At 42.2% G+C, this 17,579-nt stretch overlaps 2 protein-coding genes across 6 annotated transcripts in view; one reads left to right on the forward strand and one right to left on the reverse strand.

Annotated features, from left to right (window-relative positions):
• Positions 1–713: 713 nt before the first annotated feature.
• LOC113015625 (T-cell-specific surface glycoprotein CD28-like) lies at positions 714–3,544 on the reverse strand. 2 transcript variants are annotated; one of them, XM_026157677.2, is made up of 4 exons: positions 3,269–3,544; positions 2,161–2,460; positions 1,934–2,076; positions 714–1,041 (listed from the first exon to the last, which is right to left on the reverse strand). In XM_026157677.2, the coding sequence occupies exons 1-4, from the start codon at positions 3,357–3,359 to the stop codon at positions 931–933; spliced, it is 645 nt and encodes a 214-aa protein (XP_026013462.1). In that variant the 5' UTR covers positions 3,360–3,544; the 3' UTR covers positions 714–930. The 2 variants fall into 2 exon arrangements, with proteins under 2 accessions (XP_026013462.1, XP_026013465.1); XM_026157680.2 differs by having other exon boundaries at positions 1,982–2,076; positions 3,269–3,511.
• Positions 3,545–4,952: 1,408 nt separating this feature from the next.
• raph1b (Ras association (RalGDS/AF-6) and pleckstrin homology domains 1b) overlaps positions 4,953–17,579 on the forward strand; it is a 38,264-nt gene continuing 25,637 nt past the window's right edge. For 3 of the 4 annotated variants that reach the window (XM_026157670.2, XM_026157674.2, XM_026157675.2), the window contains exons 1-2: positions 4,953–5,225; positions 17,278–17,346. The gene's annotated coding sequence lies outside the window, so the exon portion shown is untranslated. Of the gene's footprint in view, positions 5,226–5,584; positions 5,742–17,277; positions 17,347–17,579 lie in introns of those variants that run through there. The other variant, XM_026157671.2, reaches the window with a different exon arrangement.

Genomic DNA, 17,579 nt, shown 5'->3' on the forward strand with positions numbered 1-17,579 from the left:
TTTTTTTAAAGGGTGCCCTTCTTCATAGGAGAATTGAGTGTGTGGGAGGTAAAAAAAAATCTTTTATAGTCAGCATTCGTTTTTAATCATTGCTTAAAGCCCTAAAAATTGTTTCAAGGCCTAACAGAAACTATGTCTATCTCGCTCATGCTTGCGGTAGCTGTTGCGTAAAACCCTGCTACTGAATAAAACCAGTGAAACCCGGTGCGAGCGCCTGCAGTGACTGCACAGAAAGTGCAAGGTGAGCAAGGTAAAGGTGGCGTCCCTTTGAAGCTGCTACATCTGCAGAGTGCACGACGGGTAAAAAAAAAGGAAAAACTAAGAGCGAGGAAGGCAGGAAATTGTGCACGTTGTTATTGTTTCAAGTAACTGGCTTTCATCAGCTCCAGCGATATCAGCTCTTTGAGAGAGATGTAAGAGCTCGCTGAAGTGAAAGAGAAGTCAAACACTTTAATAACAGCTCGCATGACATTTAGATTCTTGATGCTGCGGTTTTGTGAGTTCTCTTTAACAGATTGAGCGTCCATACTGTAGCACATTCATTTATGCTTCAAATGTGGTTAAGTCCCCTCAATCAGACACCACCTTCTGTTTCGACCACAAAGATAGGGGTTCCCAATTACATGTATGTGTGTGTGTGTGTGAGAAAAAGAGACAGGCAGACTTAGTAACTGAAACAGGAAGTGAGCAAAACCAGAAACCCAGAGTGTGTGTGTGTTGTTGTTTTTTTAGTTTTAATACAGCCATTGCTTTAAAGAAAAATGCTACTTTTGCTGTGTAGGTACAGATTTACTACAGTGTTGACAACGAAATATGAAAACACAAAAAACAAACCTCACAATTATGTGTTTGACAAAAATAAGCTACAGCGAGGACAGCCTGAATGTTTAGGTCTAAACTAAAGCTGTGCAAAATGATCCGATGAAGTCATTAGAAGTGTCTTTGTATATTCTGAAGACCTTTTTTCTTCTTGCGGTCCCTGGGCGCTCTGGGTTTTGTGTTCATGTAGTCACTCTGGTTTTCTGTGTTCTTCAACTTGAGCTGCAAGACACGTGAAGAGAGATGAGCAACTGTCTCAGAGACGGAAAGGGAAACGAATGTCATACCATGTTAATGGAGAACACCTTCAATTTGAACATTTTAAACGAAACAAAATCTTCTTCATACTATGCAGGGGGGGAGGGTTGTGCCTTTTTTCCTAAAATCTGACAAAAAGTAGTCGATTCTAAAATGTACAAAGGGGTTAGGATTTGTCTATTGGCTGTATAGAAATGTGTAAAACTAACAAGAACACAACAAAATGTTTCTCTTACAGTTGATAAAAGACGATAAATGTTGAACATTAAATAAATATGCCAAGGTTAGCAGACCGTATCGGCCCTAACAAGGCGTTGCCACAGTGAAAAGCTCTGCGTATTTGATTTGGCAGAATTTTATGATTGATATCTTTCCTGACCCAAATACCGAGGGATTTGGTTCTCCTCCCAGTCTTTTGTGTGTTAGGTGAATATAACACACATGCATCTGCCGTTGTAGATACATCAAAATCAATGTATTTTTTTTTCTCTGACACAAAAAAATCTACTTGTTTTTGTCTCTTTAAAACAAACACTTATGAAATAGTCATTTAGAAATAGTGTTACATGATAGTTCATCCCCTGCAACACCTGCAGCACTGTCTGCAGCACATGTAGCAGAGTAGCATCGGAGCAAATTCAAATGGGTCGTCAGTGTTTGTGCGTGGCAGACTAGCAAACCTCAATGTTTCCTTGTTTTGGCGTTGCTGTTGTGTATATTTACATGTAAAGAAAGTACATTTTCACTCATAAACTTGCAGTATTGGCCAGGCTTCAGTAAACATTAAGATAATTTGCTACAAACGACTGTTTTGAGCTCTATTTTTTCTCTTCCTTGTGGATCAAGGATATCTTACCCAGTTACACATTGCAATGATGCTGACTGTTACACCGTAGATACTGACAATTGCAATCACCATTATCCAAATCCATTCTTGGCTTGTGTTTGGTGCGTCTCCTGTGGGATTGCATGGGGGTTTTGGGCACTGGTGAGGGAATTCTGCAAGAAGCATATTCAGGAAGTGTTTAGTGTACTGCACTATGAATTACAGACTGTTTAAAACCTTTTTTAGGACTCTTTTACCTATTACGAGCACAGGATCACCATAGTCTTTCGTAAGAGGAGGAGGGTACGCCCTTGTGATGTTGCATCTGTACAGTCCTCTGATATTGTGTCCTAATTTGACTGTGAAAAACCAATGTGATCCATTTGTGTGCAGTTCCCCAGCATCCCACTTCATCCCAGTGCAATTCTGTTTGCATGTATGGCTGTAAATCATGTCTTTATCTTTCAGAAGGTAAAACGAAATTTCTTCATCCTTGGGCAGTATCAACGGGCACGTTACAGTCACGTTGTCATTTGAAGAGTCATGAAGCGTCAATCCTGGAGAGACAATTGTGAGAATTTGTGTGATCATAAATGCCTATTACACGTGGCATGTTATACTTTAAAAAAAAAAATCATTTGTTTGCTTTTTTTTTTCCAAAAGTTAACTTCATCTAAGGCTTGGAAAAGTACCGCCAGTAACCAGCACCAAACGCTTGGCAGAGGCTTCATAGAGCCAGAGCTCCTGCAAAGATTCAGACATTTGCATTTAATTCCCCTTACTGAAATTCAGGCTTTGAAACCAGTCATTTCAGAGCAGCTCCTCCCCCGCATGGAATTTGTTTGATATCAGCACATTTACCTCTTTCGGCCAAACTCACATTTCACATGAAAAACAAGATGTGTGATACAAATGGCAGACTTGAGTCAGACGTACATTTAGCACTGTAACACATGAACCACATGCAGTTTTGGTGACGTATCCATCTGTTGCATGGATATATGTTGAAACACACGCTTTCTGAACTACGGCATTTGTCGATTTAAGGACGATCTCGGGCGCCACACGGATAAATGTGTGTTGTTTTTAAATTTAACCCCTATGTGTTTTATGTGTCTTAACCACAAAACAAAACAAACTCGAGAGCGGCTGAAATCTCAAGCCAGGATATGTACTTACACAACTGATGTAGTTCAGCAATCTAAAGGCATTAAATACTCAAGTACTACTGCAGTACTCAGAGTTTGAACCTCAGTGTTTACAAATGAAAACAAGCAATTTTGTTGTCCCTACGTATGCACAGATCAACCTGCAATAATTAATAATAATAATGCTCATGGTGTAATCATAATAAAGTCCGCTTACCGCTCCAATCACAGTTGGAGTCACTTTGATCCTGAGTACCATACGATGACTTGCAAACCAGAAGGCACATGAACATCCATGAAATCCTCATTTTCTGCAGCAAGAGCGGGAATTTGCCTCCAGTAGAATGATGCCCCCAAGGCTTCCCCTCATCACCTAAAACCTCCGAGCTCCTCCAAGCGAACCTGCACAAAAAAAAATCTGATCCGTTACTCCGATAACATCACGCACGTGTTCTTTTGACTGCAATGCCTTCGATCCTCTCTGCTTCTGACTAAAAACACTCCCACACAGTGCAGCAGTGACTGAGGCTCACAAACACACCCTCTCTTGACAGAAAACATCCTGTGGCGAAAAAAAGAAAAAAAAACCTGCCTCCTCCACTGAAGTTTCTGCTGTTTCCCAGTTTGTGACCTTTTATGCCATCAGCGTGCTTAACTTTAGTCTTGTTGGTCGTGTAGAGCGAGCTAAACTCAGGTTTTGTGTTTTAAACAATAACATGGAACGGGTGTTAACATTATCCTACTACAGTTCAGATTTTAATAAGACTTGTGCTGCTCCTCTTGTGAAGGCGGAGCGTTCAATGGTGCGATGACCTTGTTTCACCTGAGAAAATTTACTGAACAGGATTTTTTTTTTAAATTAAAATGCACTGGCAGGTACTGAAGTGGTTCGTGTGAGAGCCAAAGTGTGATTACAGGAAAGGCTGACTGGCAGAGAAAAAGGCACTTAGGAGAAGTCTGTACACTGTATGAGTCACAGTCTGTGTATGGCACAGTCAGTGACACAGTTACTGTTTTAAGGAGGGAAAAAACGTGTGAATGTGCTGTGCCATACAGGTTTCTTGTCAGTACATTGTAACTGTTTCCTAAAAGGGATTACCAAGACCTGAGATTCATATTTTTTAAAAAGCCGCACATCCACAGAAGCTGTAATTTGGGTGCAATGTATTCTCTTGTCCACTAGATGGCCACATAACATTTAAATCCGACCCCAATCTTCTTCCAGCGTAACAGGTTATGGGAAATAGTTATTAAGTTGCTTTTCTTTTTGTATATGCAGATAAGCATAGCTTCTAGGCATTAATAGGCGTTAATGGCACAATGGTAACTATTTATTTTGTTTGACAATATTCACATGAATTAGGAATTTTAACTCAAAAGATGACTGAGAGGCTGGAAGGGTGGACGGATTGGGAATGTAATACATCCATATGGATAAAAATAATCCCCTAATCTGGAACATGCCCCCTATGTCTGATGGTGGTGGTCGTGGCGGCTTTAGGTGGGTACAATTAAATCGGTGCATTGTGGCCGCCTCAGACTTTTAGATGTTTCACCTGAATTTCTCTTCAGACGCACTGAAAAGCGTAATTATTTATTATTATTATTATTATTATTATTATTTAATAGCTCTTGAATGCTGATGTTGCCTTTACAATCTGTAAATAATAATACTTTAGTGACCGACCCTAGAAAAGCAAAACTGTATAGCCTGTCATTTTTATTTATTTATTTTTAATTTAGGGGCAAATGATAACTTTATATTGAAGAATTAAGCATAAAACCATGCTTATTGGCCAAACAGAGGAGCTTATCGTGTCTCCTTTCGTCTGCCTTTTAGCTATGCCATTCCTCGTCATCTCTAATCCACAATATTCCCGGTAGATCCTGAAGGCAACGCTGGATCCTGGGCTGGACAGGAAACGACGGAGACGCGCAGCGTGTCTCCGGCTGAGAAGAATGGAAAAAGGGGATAGAGTAGTGGACTCTGTGTGTTCGTGTAGACGAGGGCAACGCGTGGAAAAAAAGATGAGGATAATGGGCGGAATTTAAATAGATTTTATTTAAAAATAGATAAATACACATATCAGGAGTTTCCCCTCTCGCTGTGGACGTTTACTCCCATTGGAGCGCAGACCAGAGGAGAGGAGCCTCTTTGTGAATCCTGTTTCACTGTAAGTGGATTTTTTTCCCCACCTCACTACTCTGGCATTTTAAAAATGATATCCCCCTCCCCTTCCTTCACTTCTAACTTATTAACTTATACAGAGAAAATGTCAACCATGGTAGGGAATAAAAAAACCTAAATGTCAGTTAATGTTTCCAGCCCATCCTAGACTGTATCCTCGGGGAAAGGGAACGGACGCACTTCTTTAAAAGATGAACCTCTAGATATTGGGAAAGAAGACATTCACTTGTGAATGCGTCGTTAGCTGTTTGTTAAAGTGTTTGTTGTGGTAGGGCGTTTGTTTGAATGGGAGGGGGGAGGTTTGTGTGCCCCCCCTTTATGCGGCCATTGAACGCTGCTTTTCTTGGGGAGGAAGGGTGTGCGGCGTTTGCGCCGACTGGGAAAAGAGCCGCATTTTTTTTTTTTTTTTTAAATGGGAGTGCCAGCTGAACACGAGCCCGTTACTGGTGTGATGTTTTGTTGCCAAAGCTGAACCCTGCGCCTCTGTCGTGGACGTCTACAGGTATTTCCAGCCTCATTTTCATCCTCTGCCTTCAGCTGAACAGAAAGATGTGTGGCTAGTCTCCACCCTGTTTAGCGGGGAGGAGGCTACAATGGCCGACGGTATTGTCGCGCTAATGTTTTTATCTTCTTTTTTTCCCCCTAATGAAATACGATAGTTTACCTAAAACCAGGTAAAATGAGGGGGAGAGGTGTGTTATTGTTGCTGGTTTCAGCCCATTGTCGCCTGCCTCCCCACTGCAGCTCATGGGCACAGCTTTAATTCCCTTTGTTGGGTGACGCCGCCGGCAGCAGATTGGATAAAACATGCAGCCAGTTTGACCAGTGGCTATCGCCAGTTTTATGCTAGCATCCACCTTAGCTAGTGGACACCTTGGTGTGTGGGTGGGGGGATGAAGGGGAAAAAAAAACTAGCGCTGTTCGTGGAGTCTTAGTTGAAGTCTGTGGGAAAAGTTAGAGCTCAGACACATGTTGTGCTTACACTAATTTAGCTTCATAACAAGCCTTTTCGCACGCATGGCTTTGAATTTTTACTCTTACAATTAGCTTGCAGCCAGATGCTAATAGTGCAAAGATAATGAACCGTTGACTGGGAAGGTTCAAAGGTCATTGGCAGAGGCTGGCTGGCAGACGTATGCCTTTTTCTTTAAAAAAAAAAAAAAAAAAAGCATGTTACCAAAGCCAATTGAGGACAGCTTTTTTCCCTTGTTTTTTTCTGAACACACAACAAAAACAAGCAGCATTTTTCTTTTCCAAAATGAGCCACTAAAGCAGCCCCCCGACAGTCTTTATTCCCCACAGTGGCTTTATAATAGACCGTTTGTGTCCTTAAGGCACGCCTGATTTGCATCCACAAAGCACTAGACTGGAAGTACTATTATTCCGGGCATTGAGACAGTGCAGCAACAATGCAGGCCGTTTGCTTACAGTGCAGTCAATGAGTTGAAAATAACTACTGGACTTCTGGTTTCTCGCTGTCAGGCACATACATGCCTTTAAGGATGGGGATTTTTGGCAGCAGACCAGAGTCAAATTTCACTCCCTTGTCATGTCAGTGACACAAAAGCAGTCCTGAAATGAATGATGTCCAAAACACATCTGGAAAACCCAGCATATTCCTTTGGGCAGTTCAACTGAGGCTCTGTTTCCTGTTATGAATGTGCTTCTGGAGAACTTAATTATCAGCTGGTTATGTAAAATGGAAGGCCCAAAAGATATTTGTTCTGTTGTTTTGGATGTTTTGGGTGGCCAGCCACATTTTTTTTATAGCTGCAGCAAAAAACATACACAACCTGTTTAATTCAGTGTTATTATTCATGTCAAAGTCATAACTATAAACAAAAGGAGGTGTTCTAACACAAAGGCTTGTGTCAAGAGAAAATTAATGCAGACTTTCATGTTGTACTATGAGATGGTAAACTTGCTTCCAAAGCCACAGTGTATTGGCAGTATGGCATACTGCTTAGTAATAAAAAAAAAAACCCACCAGTTGTGGATTAAATTTTAAACCATGTTTTAAGGTACTGTGTCATTTTACTATCCTTGTTTTAAAGCATTTTTTTTCTTTAACTGCAGTGCAAGCTGTCTTTTTGGAGAAAAACAGGACATAGTGAGAGAGAAGGTTATATTTTAGAAAAACCATCAGCTTCCAACAAAAATATAGAACATAAAACACGTTTTCCTATTGGTCCATGCTGTCTTGTTTTGCCAAAGATGAAAGGGGGGGGGGAAACCTCTTATGTTTTTCCCCTGCTGTCCCTCTGCTGCTTTTCAGCCTTTTTTATTTTTTGCTTGATTTCCCCAGGATATAGTTGATTAGATGGGAATAACAGTTGTCAAAGAAAATTCAGGCTTGAGGATTGATCTCCAGAGACGGGAAAGTTTTGAAAGCTATTCTTGGCGTGTATGTGTGTGTGTTACCATCTCTTGCATGCTCGTCCATTTGTCTGTCAGCACTTTTCTGGGTCTGTCGTGCAAGCTGCGACTCATCCATCCATCCACTCACCCGTGTCCCCGAGCAGGAAACTTCCCTGCACGAAAGCTCAAAGATGGTGTAAGTTTACCCAGGTTGTGTTACAGCCGCAGGTGTAAGTGGGTAATGGAGGGTCGGGCGGGGTGGATGCCACTTCAAACGTATCTTTCAGCTGACCCTGATGGAGAGCTGGAGGGGAAGACTGTAACCCGATGTAACCACGCCAGTAAGAGGCACCACTGCTCGGGTTGGACAGCCCAGAGTAAACTTGAAAAGGCCACCAGCTGCATCGGAGACTTGCCCAATGATCCCAGCAGGATGCCTTGTTGTGGGTGTGTTGCATTTGAGTGAATGCGCAGAAGGAGAAAGTGTGTAGGTCTCATTCCACTTGGGTGTGTCCCCCCTCCTTGTTGCAGGCACGTGGGCTTATCCTCTATAGGGCCTTGTTCTGGTAACATTTTGCTGACCTTTGGTGACAGCTGCCCCTTCCATTTACAGACAAAGACAAATGGCTAGCCAGCCTGTCTGCAGCCTGCAAACACTCTGCTGTTCCAGATAGCAAGAGGCTGTGCCTGTTAGCCTTTATATAAATGTAGAGACTTGTGTCAGTGCTTTCTTTGGCTGGAAATCAACTGAGATTCTGATCATATTTTCTTTTGTCGATTGTTTTTTATTCTCTTACATGGAAATTGATTACAAGGCCTTGCATGCTTTAAAACAAGCATAGACTCTTACTATCTCAAAGCTCAGCACTCAGCTGTTGTAGCCCACCTGTGCTACAGCAGCACATAGACAGTGCAGCCTGCTCCCTGTATGCTGTACTACTGATTGGAGGAGGCAGAAGGAGGGCATCAGCCTCTCCTCCTGCTCTCCTCTCGGGCAGTGCGTGGTCTTGGTCCTCGTTCGGCAGCTCAAGTGCACAGACAAAATACACAGCTATAATTGACCTACAGTCGTATCTCTTTTCCATGTTGGGTCTTATCTGTGCTAATGGATGAGTGCAGTATCACGAGTATGCATTTTTAGTACGGGTCAGTTCTGGTGGGATTTCAGCTCTTAAAGGAAAAGCGCACTCTGAGGCGCTGAAGCTCACGCTATATTCCATCAATCACAAGTCAAGGAAGCAGCAGCTTGATTTATCTAAACCGAACTTTGTATTTGAACTGACGATGCCTTTTCTCGGGAAACACTTGGACCCCTTCACTTATTGAAGGGGGAGGGGGCTTCAGTAAGTCATGATGTGTTTTGCTTTGTAACTGTCGATGTGTTTGGCAAGACTGTGGCTGTTCCTGAGGCCAAAGCATGTCAGCGTGTGATGTTGACGAGTTTGTTGTAAATCCTGCATCAGATCTTTTTTCTCAAATGTTTTTTAATCTATATGGCAGATTTTAGATTTTTGAAACCATTGTTATTTATAGCCAAGTGGGCAAAAAGGGTAAGTTTCCTGGGATTGTTAAAAAAAAAGATTGCATTGCATTATTCGATAAGCGGGCAGATGCTTGCCAACTTTTGTTGTTTCAAAGGGCAAGTCACTGAGACCATGCTACTCTGGTTAGTCTATATAACTACTTAGTCTTTATGGTCACAGAGCCTCTTTCCTGACCTATTTCCGATATTTCATCTGCTCTGCTATGATACGTGTTTAGCCTTTTGTATCCTTCAGTCATTAATTGTCTCTTTGTTGTTGCCTCTTTTACTGTACAATTTGTTTAAGCAGCTTATGCAGCTATTAATCACTATGACTTTGACAATGGCAGGTGGCTGATTCTCACAGCTGGGTGGCTGGTGGCGACCCCGCCTCCCCTCTTAACTGTACTGCAGATGGTTTATTTCACTGCTTTGTTAACTTTACGTTGCATTGTGTAATGGGGGGGCATTTGGGGTGGAGCTTGTTTGATATTTTTCACATTCTGCAACCGATTGCAACTTGTGGTGATTAAATGGTTGCCCAGAGCTTGAGGGTGTTGGACACGTGTATTGCTGTATTATCAGAAACAAATTGCTTGTAATTGCCAACTTGACACAATTCAACGACAGACTGATATCAGATCCATCTTATGGCAACATTTATGGCAGGTTTTAGTGAGAGAAATTCATCTTATTGATTAAAACAGATATTGACAAAGTTTAACTTTGAGCACATATCTTGCAATTTAAAAAAGATAAGTCACAATATATCTTACTGCAATACTCTCTGCAAAATGCTGTCACAAATATATTGTATCGGGAGTGAAGTAGTGTGATAATATCGTATCGTAGGGTGATTCCAAAGGCCACAACAGTCACGGGACTGTTTGATGGATGAGATGGCTGGTCTGTGTGGATGGACAGCCTTTAGAAGTTCATAATGCCTCTTAGACAAGAAGACAACAAAAAATGCTTCAGACGAGCGGGAGTAGTATGAATACTGTGCAAAGTGCAGACTTGGAGTGACGTATGATCTGTCTGCCCTAAAAATTACATATGGAAGGAGAAGGTGGATTTATTTCCTACTCGGTGCATGTGAAAGCAATTCACAATTTTGCAAGTGAATTAAATTAAACAGTCAAATATCTTTTAGCAGCATGATTTCTAGCCTGGGATAAACATCAGCAGAGCCATTCAGTGTTTCCTCTCTGCTCCCCGTCTGATCAGAGTTCACTTGGTTCTCATGAAGCCGTGACAGCAGCGTGCGTGTCCTCGTGGTCACGTGCATGCAGGCTTGATGTGTTTGTTTGCATTCTAACTGATAACTGTTCAGCATAGATGTGGTTTGAGAGGTTTGAAGCATCGCACGCAAATGCAAACAAATTTCATCTGCACTGTGTCCCTTCACCCAGCTGTGAAATGCCTTCCTTTTGGGCCTGAAATGTTTAGATTGCCTCTGTTTGGAGGAGTGCACGCCTGCTTGTACAGTTGCTTTCTAACCATCGACCTCCGGGTTACATACCAGGGAAATCCACTGAGGATCTGGGTTTATTTACCACTTTGAAAACACTAACAATATTGGCATTATAAGACTGTCAGAGAAAACCAAGGATGTAGTTACAGCAGATACAGTGTTCTTTCTTGGAGTCTCCTTTGGGAGGTAAAGGATGGCTTTGCATTGTGATGGAGTGTCAGATTTGTGTGTATGGTTACAGTGGCAGTTGTGGTATGTCTGAAGCATTGGGAAAAAAACAAAATCTTGCTGCAAATAGAAAATATATTCCAAACTCAGGCATGCACGCGATTTAATTTGTCATCCACTTGAGCTCCAAATAGTATTCTGCTCCAAACACACACACTGTTAAAATCTGATAAGTTGGTTTCATATTAAAAGAAAATGCAAACTCGTTGCCTCAAAATTATTAAATAACAGCAACACCGCACACCCAAGGGAGACAGAGAGGCGGACAGTTGAGACCTTGTTGCTTAATGATGTTTTAGTATAAAAGAACGTACTTTGCATTTACCAGGGGCATGCATCAAATAACATTTAACTTTATTTAAATACAGCCCTGAATCACTTAAATATCTTAATTGAATTGAAGTTTATTTATAGACCACTTTTCACACACATGTACTCACAAAGTGCTGTAGAATTAAAATAATAATTTAGGAATAATAACATTAAAATGTAACAGAAAATCAGAATAGAGTTGATAGCAATAAAAAACTGCATGTAGATATCAGATGAGCAAGTAAAATAGTTTCTGAGCTTTGTGACATCGCGTGTTATCCTGCTAGAAGCAGCTGTAAGAAGATGAATGCACTGTGGTAATAAAGGGATGGACTTGGTCAGCAGCAGCACTCAGGTAGGTTATGATGCTTAAATGATCCTCAGCTGCTACAGGGCCCCAAAATGTGTGAAAAAATATCCCCTACACCAATATACTGTCACCTTCAGCCTGAACTGTTGATACAAGCCAGGATTGATCCGTTGTTTATGCCAAATTCTGACCCTATCGTCTGAGTGTCTCTGTAGAAATCAACTCATTCAACCAGGCTACGTTTTATTTCATTGTCCAGTTTTGGTGAGCCTGTGTAAACTGTAGCCTCAGTTTCCTGCTCTTAGCTGACAAGAGTGGCACCCAGTGTGCTCTTCTGTTGCTTTAGCCCATCTGCTTCAAAGCTGAACACGTTGTGAGTTTAGACGCGCTTCTGCTTAACTTGATTATAGCAAGTGACATAAATTTTCAGCCAGAGAACTGGCACTCACTGGGTATTTGTTTTCAGTTTATGAAACATTCAGACTAGTCTGTCTGGCATCAACTGCTATGGTCAAACCCAGTTAAATTAACTTTCTTCCTCATTCTGTTGCAGAGTTTTAACTTCAGCAGGGCATCGTCACCATGTCCACATGCCTAAATGCATTCAGCTGCTACCATGTGATTGGCCAGTTATCTATTTGCATTAACAAGCAGTTGAACAGGTTTACCTGACAAAGTGGTTGCATAGACTTGGAAAGTATCACTATGAATAGCTTAATTAGTTTTTAGAAAGTTTTGCAATATTTACATTTGGTTTTAAGAGACCATAAACTCAGGTTTTCTTCTGTTCCTGTGACCCATACACTGCACGAGTACAAGAACAATGGGTTTATAATAATTGTGAACATTTGGTGGCCTGTTGCTAAGCTGAACTCTCACAAACACTAAAACCGCAGTACAAATCCTGAGAAATCAAAGTCTAAACACAACATAAATAACATCATGATTACAGCACTACTAAATTATAAATTTAAAGTTAAACATTAACAGACTCACAAGTCTCTGCTCTTGCAGAAGAGTTCTGTACAGTCAGGCAAAAGTTATTAAATGAAACATGTATTTACAACTAACTGCTCAGTTTGTGGGCAAAATGTTCACATAGGCATTAGTTAAGTGGAACCCACTAGTTTATATTAAGTAAGGATATTGTTTACATTGCATACAGTAAAAGCAGAAACAGATGCACCCCTACATTATTGAAATGCTCCAACTCTTTCAAGTGTTTCTGTTCAAGCAGCAAACAAGCAGCGCAGCAAAAACTGGGGCTTAAAAGTCCTGCTTTACCATTAAATATGCACTGTAGCCTACTTTCCCTTCTCAGATGTTGTAGCTACACCCTCCTCCGTAATCATGAAAGTTACCCCAGCTCATGTCTTTTTAGTAAGTAACTACTCTCTGCAAGTGGTACTTACAAAAGGACTGGAAAGCAGCCTGTCCTTGTCTCATTGCCACAGGGCTCACCACACATCCCCGTGACACTTACTTCACAATTATACAGGCTGCCAAAAAGACTTTGGGAAGTCAAAGAAACACCTGTGAGGAAGAGAGTTGAAGGAGAGAAGTAGCATATGGAGGATGAAGACAGATGAGAGGGGTTCATGAGAACCTATAAAATATCAGTGGAGCTGATGTCATATGAAATACGACAGCCTGGAAACACTGAGGTCAGTCTTCCTATCCTCGCGTCCTTTGCCAATGTCTGGAAGTCACTTTTTCACAACGCTTGGCTTCAGTTTCTGCATTACTGTACCGACTGATCTTGGCAGGCTGTTCCATTTTTTCCTCCCTTTTTTTTTTTTTTTTTTTTTTTTGTGCGTGTGTTAACATCAGGGTTCATGTAGGACACTGAAGGAATCTAGAGTTTCAGTTAGTAACTGCAGTGACCTACAGCTACAGCGCAGTGAGTGAAAACAGCCGTGCTCTGTGCGGTAAAAGTGGATTGACACATTTTTCTGAGAGAATCCCCGGACGGTTAGTCAAACCTACAGGCTTAATCTCACAAAATAACGTGTGTGTGTGTGTGTGGGTGCTTGTGTGACTGCCTCTTGGCAAATCTCATTCACTAATACCCCGGCAGCTCAGCAAGGGAGCGCAAGCGCCTATTGACTGCATCTCTGGGTTAAGTTCGTGGCTGAGTAGCTTGCTAATCTCTCTCTGCTCCGTTGATCTTCACTCTCTAGAGAGTCCTGATTATTTTGACCCACGTGCCACACAGTCAACCATACTCGGTGTATGAGTCGAGAGCTGCCCCTGAGATTGTCACCGCAACATGCCTTTGGGGTGACAGGGAGGGTCACTGTCATGTTTGATTTGTCAGCTTCACCCCTCACTGCTTTTTGGTCATCCCCATCAAGAGATTATTCAGATGAAATGGTGTAAATAAGAAGTGAGATTTCAGGCTTTAAGCTGATCAGCTGTGATCAAGCTGTGCTAATGATGAAGTCTGAGAGCTCGACACACAGATTTGTTTGCACTTAAATGACAAGTGTGCAAAAACGTTTTGAAACAAAGAGACATTTTGATCCAGCTGTGCGCTAACACAAGAGGCATTTCATCATGTAATTCTGTATGTGTGTGAGTGTTACATTACATTTGCCAATAAACCCTGTCGGCAGCTAGCCAGCCGGTGGGACCTCCATCAGATCCCAGTGGCCATCGTGGGAACATTCCTGACGCAGCGTTATTCCATAATTCCCACCATGTGTGGTTTTTCCAGAGCCCAGTGCTCACTGCATGGGCCGTGGAGAATCCCACAGAGGAGAGGAGATCAGCTCCTTGTAATTGCAACCAGACTTGGCCGTGTGCGAGTGGGTATTGCTAAAGAAGCCTGTGAGTGATAGTAACCACTGGGAAAAGCTGCTAAGCAGGGCAGGTTGTGTTTCTAGCTTCAGTAGAGTCTTGGTGCCGTAATTTGAATAAGGATTTAGCTGTTTAAATAGAAAAAGTAAAATTAGGGACCCACATGGGTAGTATTTTAATATTAGAAAGCAGTCTTCCCAGTGCCCTGTACTGAGAGTAAAAGGGTGATATGAATAGAGTTTTGAAGGTAGTAAGAAGGTAATTTGAGGTTTTTGGGGGGTTTTTTCTTTCCCAGCCTCGGCTGACATAAAAGTTGTAATTTTTAGGAGGTCATGCTGGCCTCTGTGCAAGAAGGAAAGCAGCTACTTCTCAGAATTGCACTTGACTTGATCAATGCAATGCAGTTATACCATTACTAATGCCTTACCGGTGAGAATCGGCACTGGATCAAACCATGAAGGCAGCTGATTGATTGATCATCTGCCCTCACAAGAACGCTCGGGGTCCTTTGAGATCAGATGAAGGTGTGTATCTATTCTGCAACAGTTAAATTTTATACAGTAAATAAATTTTCCAGAAAATAGCTTGTCATCCAACCCACACGAATGAGTCTAATGCTTTAAAAAAAACAAAAAAAAAAAAAAACAAGTAATCTCTAGTTTGTATTGTGTCACCTTGACATTTTGTTTGTGAAGCTGAGGTTAGGTGAGTTGATAGGTCAGCGTGTGATTATATACCACTACAACCAGAGCAGATGGGGCCTGACTAGTGAGACACGCAGCAAATTCTGGATACCAATGCAATGTATTAATCTTATGTTAAAGTTAATGTTTTTACACTGGATAGCGTGCTGCTTTGAATGTAGTGGTGTTGTTTTGTCAACACCATTCGGCTGTTTAAATATGACACAAGTTTGCACGTAGTCCACCAAAACTTTGAACAGTCTGCTTCAGCTGTCTTTGTGTGTCAAAGTTTGCATGTCAGAGTCAGATTGTTGCTCATGCTGGAGTCACAGATTGTGGCTTTGATATAGTTACCATGAAGCGTAGTGCACATGTGTCATGCATTTATCCCTGCCCTCTAACTCATTCGCCCGCTTGCTCATTTCACCTACAACAATCTGAGTCTTTATTTCCTGCTGTGACATCATCACTCCATGCTCTCCGACTGCACTGCCCTTCTTCCCACTTCCTGGCCCGATAGGAAATGAGCCGCCCCAGAGGAGTGCTGCTAATCGGGGAAGTGTGGGTGGACAAGGACACACCTGTGTCCACCACACTGGACTCTGTGTTTCCCCTCAGTCTGGTGTTGAATGGCGCACCAAAGTAAAGCACATTAAAAAATAATGAAAGGAAAAAAAAATCTGCTGATGTTGTTGACAGCGAGGCACAGAGCACCTTTTTGGGACAGTTGTGGGGGTTTTTGTTTGGGTTTTTTTGTAGTGCCCAGTTAACAACTTGAGTTTCCAGTCAAAGGAAGACAGTGTTTGTTGGGGAGGTTTCTTTGTTTGCTTTTTTTAATACACTGGGTCCATAACGGCACACTTACCTGACCATTTTATACCTCTCATAGCAACATCTGTTTAAATGCGTGGTTCAACTCTACAACAACACTGTCTGTTCACATCAGAAAGACCCTCCTCTTCCTCCATACAGTGCATCTCCATCATAACTTGGTCATGTTTGTCTGTGCATGTGACGCAGGCCTGCCTTTGTTTTCAGCCGTGGAGCAGCTGCCCCACCAGCCGCCGTGCTGTTGTGACTGAAACAACTGTGTGTCCCCCCCCTGCAGCTGCACAGGCCCGTGTGTCACTGCCGCACCTGTTCAATGGCCCTGTGTTGACTGAGTGATATCACATGTCGACTGTGTGCAAATTACACAGAAATGGTGGGGGGAGGGTGATCTGTAATTTGTAATGTTTTTTATTGTTTGTTTGTCTTTTTAAGATGCAAGTGTCAGTAATGCCGTGCATGTGCACAACGCACCCATGAGATCTTTCATCCCCTTTAACACGCTTCCCTTGTTACATGAAGTCTGTTTGCTGTGAAAACACACACACACACAGTTACACAGGCCAGGTTTTTTCCTCTTTCTGTTTTTGCTCCCGGGAGGGGCCTCATGCTGTGGCTCAACAACAGTTGGTGCGTAGAAAAATGAAGGAACAGCTGAGACCAGCGGGAATAGCCATAACATCAGCTGCCGGCCTCTCTTTTTCTCTCTCACACACACACACACACACACAGTAATGCACACCAATATACAGCATTTATATTTCCTGTCTTGCTCAGCATGTTCTAACCTTATACTACCATTATTTTTCATTGTCAGATTATGATTCAACATCTAGATTGATTTTTAGATCTTAAAAAAGGGGGAAAAATGGGCTGGTGTGACTCAACGGTGTTGCGAATGAAATGGTTAAAGCCTAGTCAGCGTTGTCGCCGGTGACTGGTGAGTCACAGTCGGTGCACACCTAAGAGTTTTGACAAGGTTTCTACTCTGACTCACGCTGTGAAATGATTAGCCTGTGGCGGTTAGACATGCTTATTAGGTTTTAGCTGCGCACGTGTGTTCATGCGTGTGCTGGCGGGAAATGCTTTGTAGTAAAATGAAGGCGGACTCCACAGCTCAAATGTCACATTGTTAATCTCGCCGTAATGATGGAGAGAGTTTATGATGGAGAGCGAACCGCACTTGATTGCTTTCAGAGCTTTATGATAAGTGTCTCTCTGGCCACGCGCGGCGTTTAAGTCTGTGCTTGGTTAAATCGCTCGCTCTCGAGCACCCTCCGGTTAATCCCCTGCATTCTTGTGACAGTGAAATCACCCTGCTCGTCTCCAGCTGCTGGCAGCCGTGCCTCTCGATCCTCCTGCAGCGCAGTGAGAGCAATAGGAGGCGATCCACAAGTTTGGGGTTTCACTGACTAATAGCTTTCGATGAGGTGACCAAAAGCGGGGATTGTATTTTGCCATTGCAACTCAAAATAGGCACTAAATCATATCTAATCGAATTTCTTCTTCTCTTTGTTTCCACAGCCCCAGAGTGAAGTGGCAGTGTCATCTGACCTTTAACCTCAATAGAAAGAAGGAAAAGCCACTTCAGAGGTAAGACTTCCTGTAAAGCAGAGTGACTACTTTTTGTGGGTTATAAACTCTTGAGTGTAGGAAAAAGGAAAAACTGTTATTGACGCTGCTGCCAGTAAGCTTTGCGAAACCTCTTTGCACACATCACACACGCAGATTGTTGTTTTTTGTGTTGGCGTAGCAAACTCAAAGAGAAGTTCTGTTTAAGGTGGTTTCAAATGCCTGTTTTATTGCAGTGCCCCTGACATGCATGT

This window comes from Astatotilapia calliptera, chromosome 23 (genome assembly GCF_964374335.1).
Source record: "Astatotilapia calliptera chromosome 23, fAstCal68.1, whole genome shotgun sequence".
NCBI classification, from domain to species: domain Eukaryota; kingdom Metazoa; phylum Chordata; class Actinopteri; order Cichliformes; family Cichlidae; genus Astatotilapia; species Astatotilapia calliptera.

Coding starts and splice junctions, on each gene's coding strand:
- LOC113015625 (XM_026157677.2), bottom strand. CDS start 3,359: ATGAGGATTTCATGGATGTTCATGTGCCTTCTGGTTTGCAAGTCATCG. Junction 2,461..3,268: donor CTCCAACTGTGATTGGAGCG/GTAAGCGGACTT, acceptor TTGTCTCTCCAG/GATTGACGCTTCATGACTCT. Junction 2,077..2,160: donor TGATCCTGTGCTCGTAATAG/GTAAAAGAGTCC, acceptor TGCTTCTTGCAG/AATTCCCTCACCAGTGCCCA.